The sequence below is a fragment of the Scophthalmus maximus genome, chromosome 11 (assembly GCF_022379125.1).
Source record: "Scophthalmus maximus strain ysfricsl-2021 chromosome 11, ASM2237912v1, whole genome shotgun sequence".
Lineage (NCBI taxonomy): Eukaryota > Metazoa > Chordata > Actinopteri > Pleuronectiformes > Scophthalmidae > Scophthalmus > Scophthalmus maximus.
The window spans coordinates 6,182,145-6,196,388 of NC_061525.1; the positions used below are offsets into that span (position 1 = coordinate 6,182,145).

General features: G+C 44.2%; 1 protein-coding gene across 1 annotated transcript; it reads left to right on the forward strand.

Annotated features, from left to right (window-relative positions):
• The first annotated feature begins 934 nt into the window (after window positions 1-934).
• On the forward strand, window positions 935-10,785 carry tgfb1a (transforming growth factor, beta 1a). Its single transcript, XM_035623668.2, has 6 exons — window positions 935-3,030; window positions 7,453-7,734; window positions 7,857-8,094; window positions 8,564-8,714; window positions 9,228-9,338; window positions 9,435-10,785. The coding sequence occupies exons 1-6, from the start codon at window positions 2,700-2,702 to the stop codon at window positions 9,480-9,482; spliced, it is 1,161 nt and encodes a 386-aa protein (XP_035479561.1). The 5' UTR covers window positions 935-2,699; the 3' UTR covers window positions 9,483-10,785.
• The last annotated feature ends 3,459 nt before the right edge of the window (window positions 10,786-14,244 follow it).

Here is a 14,244-nt window from a genome sequence, read left to right on the forward strand (position 1 = left end):
ACCCACAAACATGTCATCACCAAGACGAAAACCCTCAGAACTCATGTAAATGATATGCCATTTTTAACCAGCAGGTGGCACTGCACACCCAGCAAAGCTCCTACCCACGCAGCAAAACAAGATACAGCTCCCCTCATTTTATTCTCAACATATTATCAATAATGGTAAATCAGTGTGGTAGTGCAGTGTGTAGGGTGGACAAATATAGTCTACAGTAACTTTGTTTGAGGTGTCATTCGTCTCTGTTGATAATGTGTCTGGTATTTTAGGGGATTTTTGCCTCATTTCCTCATGTTAAATGTCATCATTCGTTACCGGTGTTTGATGACTAGCCTCATGCTCTTTGAGTTTCCCAAATTGAATACAATGGGGAACACATTTGGCCTAAACCTAAAAAAAAAAACAGAGTCTACAATGGCAATTTATTATCTTTATTTCCCTGTTGAATCATCCCTCAGACGGAGACAAGATGACTGAAACCGTCAACGGTTTGTTTTAGTCTGGCATTCCTTTTGAAAATACACAATCCAACCTCTAAAAAGCACCCAGACCTTGGACAGTGCACCACACAGTCCTGCCCTGTTGGCTCTCCATCCCCTTGACATTCTACTTTTAGACCAGCTCGTGCCAAGTACCTCAGTTCTTTGGCCTGGCAGGCATTCACCTTCACAGGCACCAGGTAAAAGTGGCGGTCAGTTGGCGAGACACTAGATGCCATGCAGGTCTTGTTGACATTGTCAGTCATCATTGAGACGGGGCAGAGAGTGGGATGATAGAGCTGGTGCCTCTAAACTCACTCGTTCAGCGCGTTCAGCTCCTGCCTTCCTGATGTGACAGACAGCAGGCAGCAGAGCTCTGTTAAACAGCAGATGTTTTACACTGTGGCTGTTACCCTCATTTCCTGGGCGGAGAGCTCCTCGCTCTATTAGACGAGTAACAGGAACCAGCAAAAAAAAGAGTTTGAGGGAGAGTGAAAAAAAGAGGCAGAGTGAGGGAGTGCAGGAGAAAAGTTAGCTGTGCCCAGAGCTCCCACAAATCAATTTGTCACCAGCAAGCTCTGACAAGCACTAGAAAAGAGGGAGCGCACAAGGAGAGAGGCAGGGAGTCGAACAGAGGTGTGAATAGGGAGTTGTGTCAGAGGAGACTCAAGAGGGAAGGTGTGACGGAGCTGTACAGGGCATAAATGAGGTGATACCGATGGATGGATAGAAGGGGAGCACGGACACAGACAAGGCTGCAATCTGATTCCCAAAGCAACAGGAGCTATAGAGGGACTGTTACTTTTGCTGCTGCTGTCTTTACCACTGCTGTGTCTGGATGGTCGGTCATTTACAGAGGAGGTTTGTCAAGCTTAATATTTCTGTTACAGGAGGACAGCTTTTCCTTGACAGACGGATCATTTTGCCGTGTTTTATCTTCTCATAGCGACCCAGCACGAGCTGGAGAGCGTACGCGAACATATTGCTGTGTTTTGAGAATGAAGACACAGATAGGGAGACAGCTGCTCTGTCTGTGAAGTAGGCATGAGGCTGCGGCGTTGAGAGCAACTTCTGGTGAACTGCAGCTGTACACAGATCACATGCTGTTACTGCTAAAAAGAGGTAGTCGGAGCAGAGAGCAACTCAGGTTTGACAAATGTTTTCTCTAGGACCATTTTGTAAAGGCTTGACTGCATGAGTTTTGTGATTGCTGTAGAACAGGTTAGTGGAAGTGACATTTTATTTTTTAGATACTACATTATACTTTCATTCCCTTCACTGTGGCTACTTGATCAGTGCTGGGCTGAATCGGAAGCCCCTCAGAGCTTTATCTGAGCTGTAAAGGAAGCCAGAGGTCATCTGATCAGACTTCAACAACAGAAAAATAGGAAGGCAATTTCTACACTCACATAGGACAAAGCATTGCTATCTTCCCTTCCTCGGCAGCATTAGACATTACCTCCATACACAGAAAAGTCCTGGATGTTCTTTGAAGAGACCTCGTGGGTCAATGAGGACAGGAAGCCGTGTCAGCTGAAAAACCCTAGTTTCAGATGTGAGTAAATTGGGCTCTGCCAGCACCGCTCTTCACTTTGCTGAGTGTTGTACAACTCCCTTCACATTCACTTGTCCCCGGGGGACGTGGAAAGAGAGACATCCTGGTGAGCAATACGGCTCGGAGCTGACACGTGGAGGTGTATATACCTGCTTAAAGTAAGATAGGATTCAGTTGAGTATTTGAGCATTGGTAGATGTTGTGGACTGATGGGTGCCAGCTGCAGAGGTCTTCTGAGGCTTTGGGGTGCTGTCTGTGTGCATGCTTAGACGGGCTCATGTTAGCTTTTGACAGCTCCACTCTGGACTCACTTCAGCGTCTTGGACGTCACTGCGTTACCTCCGTGGCTGAGTCAGAGGCTGGTTCATCACTCTTTGTCTGTCTGCCCACTGGGATTCTCTCCACCTGCTTCTATGCAAACAAGTCACAAGTGTTAGGTGGTTTTCACAGCAGTGGCGACAGCGGTGGCTCTGGTAGTCCTGAACTTTCAGGAGTCTCCACACTGCCTTAATTGTTCTGCTGTGTGTAAACACCTCGCGTCAGTTACACCTCTCCGCAAAGTGACTCACTATTCCCCAAGCATCGGAGGCAGGCGGTGAAAGAGAAGGTGAGGGAGGATTTGCCCAAGAACCAAAGCACCGAGGGGTTACAGTCTGATTGGTACCATGAAGCTGGCACTGTTGATGCTCATGGTTGTGTACACGGTGGGCAACGTGAGTGGTATGTCCACATGTAAGACAGTGGACCTGGAGATGGTGAAGAAGAAGCGCATCGAGGCCATTCGGAGCCAGATCCTCAGCAAACTGCGTTTGCCAAAAGAGCCTGAGCCCGATCAGGCTGGAGACGAGGAGGAGATCCCCAACACTCTACTGTCCCTCTACAACAGCACCAAGGAGATGCTGAAGGAGCAGCAGACTGAGGTCCAGACAGACATCTCCACAGAACAGGAGGAGGAGGAGTACTTTGCCAAGGTGCTGCACAAGTTCAACATGACCAGTGAGTATACCAGAGAACTCGTACAGAAGTCACGTGTTGTGCACAAATGGACAGCCACTGGTATGAGTGGAGGCAGTTGCTGATGTCTTAACTACGGCACCAAGACTGTCAAGTGATAGTATTTCTATGATTTATGCTCATACGTTTACAGGCACTTACAGGCAGATTGCTCAGAACACACACACACACACACACACACACACACACACACACACACACACACACAGAGGAAAAGATTTTGGAGATGCACGACTTCCATTCTTAAAAAAGGTCTTGCGACTTTACGGTAAGAATTGCTACTGGCAAAAGGGAAATCGACTGCAGTCCTTTTGAACATCGCATTAAATCTATCAAAAAAACCAAAGATCTCAGGAAATGTGTTGTTCAAAGCCATTTATTGACACCGTCCACCACATCTCAGAAGGAATTAGCCTTAAGTTAGCTGCTGGGGTAGACATATGTAATGGCTACAGCCCAAATTAATCTTCATTTACCCAATGGCTGGTGTCATTGCCAATCTCATCCATAAATTCCCTCTACACGTGTTTCCCTTCTGATCTCCACCCAACGTCTTCAGGCAGCTTGAGGAGTTCAGAGATCACAGGCGTTACCCGTTAGCAAGACTGTGTGTTTCATCTGGTCTGATGCTCCGTTTTGCTCTCATGCTATCCACGGCACTTTTACTGCTTTATTAGCGCTGTTTGTTTGGCTGGTGTGCATAATGCCGTTTGTTCAGCCAAATGGTTTTTGGCTGTGATTGTGCAATGACTCTCTAAACCATCATGATGAACATATTTTTGGGGTTTTGTTTCTTCGCTCCATTGTTCTCTACATGCCTATACTCCTCACCCTATCAGGCAGGCATCCACACTATCCCTCTTTAATCCACCACTTCAAAAGACCGACTCGAGTGGATGGACCGTGCTCAGGAGTCTGCAGCCCAAAGGGAGAACAAAGGAACTTCCAGAGCGAAGAAGGGCATGATTTTGTTCTGCTTAGATGGAAAACCAAAGAACAGTCTGAGGGAAAATAGAAAAATGAGATGAGAGAAGACATAAAATGTACTCATTCACCCTCACACTGTCTGTCTCTTTCATTTTCACTTTTTTCCTATCTCTCTTTCTCTCTCTCCCTTGGGGACTGGGGGTTTCCTGAAACCTGAGCATTGGGTTCTCCCTTGCTTATCCTGTCACCTGTTCTCCATCATATCTCCTGCTCTTCCTGACCATTTTCCATTTTATTTCCGTGTCTCTGCCCTTGATTACCCATCTCTCTCTCTCTCTATTTCCTTCTCTCTCTTTCTGTCTCTATCTCTCTCTCTCTCTGTCCTCCCCTCTTGCCTTTCTCTGCTGGGTTTCCTGAGCCTATTATCAGTGTGTTCGCAGCGTGTTTGTGACAGGGCAGCTTGGCAGGAAGGAAGGCAGGCCGATGGCCACTGAGATCTTGAGTGACTCAGGTCCGGTGCAAGCGGTGCCCATGGGGAGCATGTGTTTCCTACCTCTGTGGAATGCCAGAGAACCCCCCCCCCCCCCAGTATCCTAACCCTTAGTGTGGCTCCTTACAACAGAGCCAACCTCCACACACTGGGAAAGGGTGCACGCCAAAGTGTTATTCCAATTATTAAATGAAGAAAAACTCAACCCTTGTGTGAGTGTGTGTGGGAGTCAATCTGGCTACTGCCGTTCGGTGGGAAGCAAAAGAAAGAGGTCTGTATTTGAACAAACTATTTAAAATATACTTCTACTGGAGAGAAAGGTTTGTTTTTTGAATTAACAATCCTATTTGTCATATATTTCAGTTTGTGGTTCTTTTTACTGCACGACTCACCTCTATTTTCTATTACCTCAAAAACGCCTGCAGGGATGCATAATTACGTGCACAGCATTTTAGAGCCTAATAGTTTTAATCTCCATTGTGATAACTATGTGGTGGATGAGGCATAATTATTTGAGCCAGCTAGCAGTAACACCCTTCCTTGAAGCCCACACAAATTGACCTATTTTATTCTATATGGTGTTGATCCAATGAACTACCCCCCCCCCCCCCCCCCCCCTTTGGAAATGAGCCACAGGAGTGAAATGAGCTCAATAGTCAAGACAAATTGTTATATCTAATAGAAAATGAAGCCGCTACCACCCTACGATGGCGTAGAGAAGCAACCGGGGTCAGACACTCCATGTGTAAAAGAGGATGAGGTGGGGAAACGAGACATTGACGAGTGGGATGTGGGAAGGTGGAGCCGGGCATATGAAGGAGGCAGGTATTTAGCCTGTTGCTGGAATCTGGTTCCTCCCGCTGGTAATTACAGGGCTGTCTCCCTACCTGTTACAACAGCTGTCCTGTGGATAGGCCCTGATTCAACACACAAATCCCCCCCACACCCATGTTAGTATGCCGGCTAGGGTGCTATCTTTACCCCTATCTGGAAGAACAAGGCCTTTTTTTTCACAGAGAAGAAATCTTTAGCTCACATGAACAGTTCAGTGATAATCCGCCAGAGGTGACCTGAGCTATTTTAATTGGAAATTAGAAGTGAGGATTTATTGGCTGCAGCCAATATGCTTCAGAGGGGAAGTGACTGAATTTCCTGTTTCGTAAACACTTACCCTCTAACACATTTATCGCAGTTTACTTGAACTAGCTGGAGATGGCGGCTTTCCGTGCTTGGTGTTGCCTGGTACATCATAGCTAGGTCACCGCTCTCCACATACCGTATGCAGTGGTGACGCTCTGTGTTTCCACTCATGCTCCTACAACCAAACATTTGACTCTGGGTGGGACCAGTAAAATGTCATCTCATTTCCCTTTGCACTCAACACCATCTCTTTTCAGTTTCAGTTTGGCTTCAGTACAAGGGGTGAAACACTATCTTAGCAGCGGCACAGATGGTGATACTGGTATACGATACACATGCAGCCTTGACATGGAGGATCCTGGTACAGCCTGGATCGACTATGCAGCACAAGTATGCAAGGCTGGGTTGTAGCTGCTGTCAAAGAGTAATTCCCATACCTGAGAGTAGAGTATCACGGCTTTGGCAGACTGAGGCACAGTAGACGGTTTGGGCCTGGGTCAGATCCCAGGCTTCAAATCTCCAATTTCTCTGCCCTCCCACTCACACCCGTCCATGCTTCACCTCTGTGAGTTATATTCATGAGTGCTTTCTTCACTCTGCTGTTTTCTTTGCATTGACCCTGATCTACCCCCCCGCCCATCTACCTCCTTTCAGTCTCTCTTTCTGCACAGCGTTTCACTCTCGATCCTCTGGCATCCTGCACTTATCATGTCTCAGTCAGACTAAATCCTCTGTAATGTAACGGTGATAGATTTATGGTATTAAAGCCGTCAGTAGCTTGGCTCTGTGTTCTGTCAAGCTCTGCGTGGGGAATGTTCCTGCTGTCATGATATGGGAAAGCTAAGATGTAAATGTTGCTAAAATGGGCAGCAACGCTGTAAGAAAACAAAACACTCTCTGGTCAACTTATCAACAGCTGGAATAGATGAGTGTTGGGTTACAGTTATGATTATTGAGTAACACTGTGAACATTCCATTTAATGAATGTCTATAAAAATTAGATAAGCTTACTTGTGAAAAACAAAGTAATAAACATGCCAATATTATATTAAGTAGTAAATTACAGTGTTGAGTATATATGCATGTTTCATAAAGGTATTATATATATATATATAATTCATTAGAAACTCAATTGTTAACTTTAAGTTGAACAAACTTATTCATTTTTTGTTACCAACGGAAGTATTTTTTTAACGGTTGATAAGCAATGTTTTTAGTGGTTAGTGTAAAGTTTTCTTAATTTTACTGTAACCAACTAATAAAAACACAGGAGAGCTTTATGATCCTGAACTCATTAGCGGACTCCTTCATTACTGCAAAAATGGATTTGTCTATAAAAAATAGAGAGTAGAAGGAAAGGAGAGTAGAAACACGGATATCCAAGTGGACATTCGTTTTTTTGGTGATCCAGAACCTTTTTCTTTGACTTGTTATCCTTACTGTCTCTGGTCATGGCTTTATCTACTACATGTGTATGTGAATCTGTGAACACTTCCACAGTATATTTATTTATATAGGCATGTCTTTGTATAGATGTCAAGAAGCATACACATGTACTAATGGTCCAGTTATTTGGAAACATGGGCAGGAAGCTGACTTAACTGTCCTATGTTCAAGTTGTATTTCTCTTTTGCGATGCATCTGAAAAATAAAAAAGACCTTGATACAAAAAAGAACAATGAAATTACAAATTGGTGTGGAATACACAAAGGGTCAGAAATTGATTAGACAGAATATAACAAGAGGATCAACTCATAGAATATTTCTCTTTTACACGTGTCTCTCTAATATGCATTTACACAAGTTTCTTCTTCGAAATAACTAATTGCCCCTTTTTTAAATCACAGGAACAAATAACACAGATGACAAGAACACCAAAACCATCCCAATGCCCTTCAACGTTTCTGAGATACGGCAAAGTGTCGGGGACTTCCGCCTGCTGACCAGTGCGGAGCTGCGGATGCTCATCAAGAAAACGTCGATAGCTTCTGAGCAGCGGGTGGAGCTGTACCAGGGTCTGGGCACCTCGGCCCGCTACCTCGCTTCCCGTTTCATCACTAACCAGTGGAAAGACAAGTCATTGTCGTTCGATGTCACTGAGACCCTGCAGGACTGGCTCAAAGGGACTGGTGGGTTACAGTAAACAAGTGCAGCTTATCTAGGGTTCTATTAGGACCTTTGTCCTACCTTCACCTGTGTACTACCTTGATGAGCAACCAACAGGTTATGTTCTAAATTTCTGTCTCGCCAGAGGACGAGCAGGGTTTCCAACTTCGGCTCTTCTGTGGATGCAGCGGGAATGAGCAAAGCATGGAGAGTGGCTTCAGTTTTTCCATCTCTGGTATTGCGAGTGGGAGGGGAGACATGGGACAAATGCTGCTTACGCAGGAACCACCATACATCCTGACCATGTCCATCCCTCAAAACGTCAGCAGCCACCTTGCCTCTCGCAAAAAACGTTCCACGGAGACGAAGGATACGTGTACAGCGTAAGCAATCCTGCACACATCGCATTGTTCTGTCGATGCTTTTCATTAGATTAACATTTCTGAGGCTGTGCTAGGTGACCAACCCCATGGGCAGCCAATGGCAGAGACGTGTAAAAACGTTTCAACCAATCCTGTTTATTCACCTTACAAGTCTCTGGTCATTGTACTAACCTCTTATCCACCCTCACACCAACGCCATCATCCCCTAGCCTCTGGCCCACAGTTGCACTGGAGCACTGGCTCAGTGCTGTCAGGGGACAAGGAATTTTACGCTCACATTTTAAGCTCTTTTTTTCATTTAAGTTAATAGCATAACTCTTAGGGGCCTTTCTTTTAGGATGGAAAGACTTTTCAAATGCACCTGTGATTCAGTCACTGATGAGATGTGTGGATTCTTATATGAAACTATCTTTATTGCAGCTTTAGAACTGACTGATTTTAAACGTGGAATCTCTCATCTCAAATGCAGCCAGACGGAGACCTGCTGCGTTCGGAGCTTGTACATTGACTTCAGGAAAGATCTGGGCTGGAAGTGGATACACAAGCCGACGGGCTACCATGCCAACTACTGCATGGGGTCCTGCACCTACATCTGGAATGCTGAAAACAAATATTCTCAGGTATAGTGCAACGCTTCACTGTAACGCGCAATTACAGAAAACATCAGCGTGTCACACAAAATCTAGCTCAAAGCACCGCTGTGTGCAAGTACGGCCTCACAGAGCCTCTAGTGTAGACTAGTTGAAGACCTTCATAACTAACATTTTGTGTCAGTCACGTGTTTCTGAATACAAAGTTTGCCAATTTTCAAACTTTACTGGAATACATATTTATCTTGGAACTGTATTCTCCTCAGAGTGGAATCGTTTCTAAAATATATCTTACTAAAACAATTTACCGCCAACCACCATTCAACTATAAATGACATTCTGGAAAACAGTATGCATCAATTGATAAAGAATTAATTAGTTCATTAAGATATATTAAATAGCTAAAACACTGTTCAGCAAGCGCATACCTGGATTTTAACACCCTTGTCTGTTGCAGCTGCTCTGGCACACGTCATGTCGGTGGTGAAACTCGGGGCGATGTTCTTTGCGCTCTTTCATTTCCATCATTTTAATGGTTTACAGATTCTAGCCCTATACAAGCATCACAACCCGGGAGCCTCTGCCCAGCCCTGCTGTGTTCCGCAGGCGCTGGAGCCACTGCCAATCCTCTACTACGTGGGCAGGCAACACAAGGTATCTATACCGCAGCCAAGTAACTTTCATTCTGAGGTGACTTTTCTCAAGTAAAAACATCAATTACCGAGGGATTTATCACATTTTCACTTTCAGGTGGAGCAGCTGTCCAGTATGATCGTGAAGTCCTGCAAGTGTAGCTAAAAATACAACATGGCACACTGCTCTGCCTCCCCTCAAACATATACAGAGGAGACGTCATGTTTGAGACCGCAGGGACGAGCGGATAAAAAGGACGAGAAATAATGCAGACAAGGGGAACAAAGTGTTTAAAGTAATCAGGATCTTGGCGGTCAAGCTTTCCCTCTGCGAGCGCTGCCATTATCATGTTGGAAGCACATCAATCCACGGACTTCTTTATATAGATATGATAGATAATATTTTTTATGTGTATATACTTTTTTTCTTTGCATTACTAAAATATCTGTCTTGAAATGAATTAATTTATTTGTTGGTTGGACAGAAAACTAAAGAAGTGATACAAATGTGTAAAAGTGTGTCAATTTTGACACGGAAAAGGATTCAAATGATTTATTATAAATGGGGGGGGGGGGGTCTAAAAGATGCCACGAGGACACAAGGACCACAATGACTCGGATGGAAGAACTCTTTTGTTTTCACGTGTCTTGATGATTGTCTGGGACATTTCTGTTTGCCATCTTCCTGAAGAGGTCATAGTTATTAATTGTGCTAAAGTCCCCCAGGTATGGGAAACAGTGGTTGTTGGGGTTTTCCTGGACAATAATGCTGCAGGTGTTTTCAGAGAGACAGCTCCACCGTAAAGGACAACATCCAACCACAGGGACTGTCCCACCTGGGGAAACTCCCTCTGACTGAGAGGCTGCAGCTGTCAGGCCAACTGAGCAACGTCTCACAGGAACCGTCCATCAGTTTTACTTTGCTTTTGCTCTGTTGTTTTGTTCTTTTTCATCCCATGTGATTTTTACAATGCTTTTTCCGTCACTGTGTTTGTGTTCATCGTCGAATGTCCTTGGGCCGTCAGAGCCATATCATGAGTCATATCAGTTGTCAGAGTGATGACACCATGTTTTTCCTCCCTCTCGGGATTTACAGCCAGCTTGTTGTGTTTAGATGGTGAAGGTCAGGGGATGTGGTTGTGGTGTTGGTTTTAGGCAAGAGGCAGACAAGAGGCTTTTTTTAAACAATAGTAATTTAGGGGCAATTTGTTGCCTTTTATTTCAGGACAAGTTTTTAAACAACAGTAAATTAGGGGCAATTTGTTGCCCTTATTTCAGGACAAGTTTTTTAATCTTTCATCTGAAGTGTGATGCTTTTTGCACAACTCAAGAGTTAATTCAGTTTGTTTTTCGGAATAAAACCAACCCATTTTTTCTGTTTACCCTATTTTATAGTGCACTTACCATTTTAAATTTGTATCTGTAAATATTTTTTTAAAATTTTGAAATAAACATTGATGTTAAATTATCATGTCAGAGTGGACGTTTTTTTTGTGGCAAAAATAAAACCATGTCAGAGGGCTGTGTTGTGTAGGTGTGTGTGTATTGCACTTGTCAGTGCATGCATGTGTGTATGTTTTACATGGAACAGGGAGAGAACATTTTACGCAATGAGCACACACAAAAACGTGAATAAAAGGATTTATCTTAATAGTTTTGCTTATCTTTTTGCAAATAGTCACACAGCTACAACTCATTGAGGCTGATGGGGAGTTAAGGTGAAAACCCTTTATTAACCTGTATCAAGCTGAGTATAGGCTTATGTAGCTCAACACTGAGGTGCAGGACCCCCACCAACATGCCCTCACACTTTTTTTCTGTATAAAGCTGCTGCTCTATTTAAATGTATCTCATCACCTCTCTCAGCGTGCACTGAAAAAAACGTATGCTTCTTTCAGCAAATGTTATAAACCCAGGTTGTGCAATTACTAATGACTGCCCAACGTCAGAAAAGAGAGATCAACCAGTGGAAAGGTGTAGACGTGTGCCGTAGTGTGTGTGGTCTATTTCTGGGTAGCCGCTGGATGCCTGTTTACTCTGGACGACTGTCGACTGAAGAAGACCATGAGGCCACGTCGGGCTCCACTGACGGCTAAGCCAACGCCACAATCCCCGGACGCGCTGCCCCATACTTGGCACTGCCTCCACCTGAAGGGATGCGCATCGTACCAACATTTTATTTTTTGGACTATCTCCTTGCACCTCGTCTTCCCCCACCCTGCCAGCCCCACCCCTCTCACTCAGTACTCAAGGGATTACTGGCAGCCCATGGGGCTGAATTGGGAATGAGGAGAGCAGGTCCAGACCCGTTGGTAAGTCCCAGACTCAAGGGCAGTGACTACATGGAAAATTAAACACACATACTGTACACATGCACATGAAAACACTGAACCCACTGACACACAGCAACGGCGCGCACATCACCGTCAAATGCCTTACATAAGCTTTGTGCGAGTGAGCGGTGTGCGGCATGCTTGTGCTGCTAACAAGGTGACAGTGATCTGTGCTATCTTGTTCCGATGCTGGTTGTGTTACCCAGGCTTCCTTTGGAAAGCACAGGAATGTTTCTCCTTCAGGCCAACACAGAGAGCGCTTGTTTGAAAAAGGGCTCCTCAGAGGCACATAAACAAAGTGAAATGAAACATGATCAGAATAATTAAATCGCCATTTGTCTCACCTCTCCAAATGATTCAGTCAGATCTGCTGCCAGCTTTTGACTTATAATGGTGCCGAGGCACAATATGTTCTGTGTTATCTTGGCTGGGCAAAGCGTAATTGGAATGCTTAAAAGGTTTTGCCTCTCCTAGAAAACACGACCATTACCGAACTCAAACAAGCAAAACATGAGGTTTGTTGGAGGAGACAAGATCATTAAAATTTGTTTCTAAAATTGCCTGCACTTCCACCTGTTTTACTTTCCCTGTAATGACCGAAGAAAGGGTATGAATGTCAAGAGGGTAATAAATCTATCATGGTGTTAATGGAACAGTCCCAGAGGGAAGTCAAACTCAAGTAGGCTTGTCCTTCTAACCAATGTTCATTTCTCCGCAGCTGCTTCCTCTCAAGCCCTCAGGCTTTTTATGGGACTGAGACAAACTGCTGACACCTCCTGCCTCCGACTGAAGCACATCCCAGAAACGCTGCATCCAAAGAGGGGGGGGTGGCACTTGAATTCACTGTATATATGAGTGTTACACAAGAGAAGAGAGTGAAGACGGACGCCTGCAGCATTTCAAGGTCAAGCAGGTGTTCCTTTACACCTAACGCAATCCATGTGCCGACTTTATAGGACTGCATGAGTAACCAGAAAATTGTTGCGTTGTTGCACTTCATCACAGCCAAGCAGTCTTTCAATTCTGACATAATTGGCCCCTTTAATTGCATCCATGTGCTGCGTTTCGTCTTTGCGCATCTGCAAAAATGAAAGGCCCGCTCTTTTTTTTCACATAACGCTTCTTGAAACATTTCCTCCTTGTGGCACTCTTACAAGTCCACGACGAAGATTGATCGTGCCGGATGCGAGCTGATTCGCCACGACGCCGGTCTTGAAATGTTATTTTGGGTTCTGTCTTATAACAACATCTATGACATTGGCAATTATACGTCCACTGATGTTTTGCCACAACTGGTCATTTAAAGTGGAGTGGTACAGCGGCCTGGTGTAATTCATGTGGACTCAGACGGAGCTGACTGTGACCTTAATAACACACCCCGGTGTCCTGCTGCTGCTCAGCCCCGCTCCACAAACACACAGCTGCCCAAAGCCATTGTTGCTGCAGGTGCTGAATCCCTCTGTACACACACACACACACACACACACACACACACACACAAATAAACACACATCAACAAACACACCTTCCTCCTCGCAGTCATAACTGTTTTGTGATGTAATAAAAAATGTGTAAATTTCAATTTTTATTGAGGGCGGTCTTTTAACAGAATTGACATTAAGAAATGTTTGATTATTTTTAATGAGGGAATTTTCTTAGAAATACCATCTTAACTATTTTATTTTGCTGTTATAAAAACTACAAGCAAAAGTTTTTCATTCGATTATATGAGTTTAACTGGTGTGACAATAAATATCAGGAAACCTTGAAATCTAATCTGAGTTCACCGTAAACCTTTTTCCTCCTGGGAAATATATATAGATATAATAATACCTATTGACATAAGGGATCCGACTGAATACAGCTGAGTAGATATTTAATTATTTATTTTTATTTCTTGTATTCTAAATATGATATTTGTTTAATAATATGTTATGTATGAATTCATTTAGCTTCACGCAATGACATTTCAATTTGCCTTTGTGTGGCAGTATTTCTGAATACAAAAAGAGAAAAAGGTCAGCAGTGAGTTGTCAGGCTCCTCCACCTGTCCTCTCTTCAGTGCCATCCCTCTCACTTCACACCTGCACTCTAGGCCAAGATGGTTATCAAAGTCTGAGTCAGCCTCTTTTCTCTCTTCTCCTCTCTCATCCTTTTGTCAACCCCTGGCAGCTCTTTGAAGCTTCCCTGGCCGTTTCGACTTATCACCTGAACTACACAACAAGGCAGGCGATAGGGGATGAACACAGATGTGTGCAAGTGAACGAATGAGGGACAGACGGAGTAAAAGACCACACACCTCTGCGTGTGGGCCATTCACCTGAAATACTTCAGCCCCAATGTCTGAAAAATAACAAAAATGAACGAGAGAAAGACAACATGTTTACTAATGAGAATTCATTTCCTTTTCCTCCAGATGTGCTCTTTTTCTCTTACACTTAACCAGTAGCGGAACACGAATACGTGGAGGATCAAAGACGCAGGAGAAACTCAAACCCTCTTCAAAGTGAAAACTACAAAGGGGAAAGTATGATCAACCATGTGCGAGTGTCTGAGTGTGGTTATAAAGCATGCTGTGCCCTGACTCATTTGCTG

Bases quoted from the DNA above. Each gene is read 5' to 3' on its own strand.
- tgfb1a (XM_035623668.2), top strand. From the start codon at position 2,700: ATGAAGCTGGCACTGTTGATGCTCATGGTTGTGTACACGGTGGGCAAC. The intron at 3,031-7,452 runs GTGAGTATACCA...TTTAAATCACAG, and splicing joins GCACAAGTTCAACATGACCA to GAACAAATAACACAGATGAC. The intron at 9,339-9,434 runs GTATCTATACCG...TTTCACTTTCAG, and splicing joins ACGTGGGCAGGCAACACAAG to GTGGAGCAGCTGTCCAGTAT.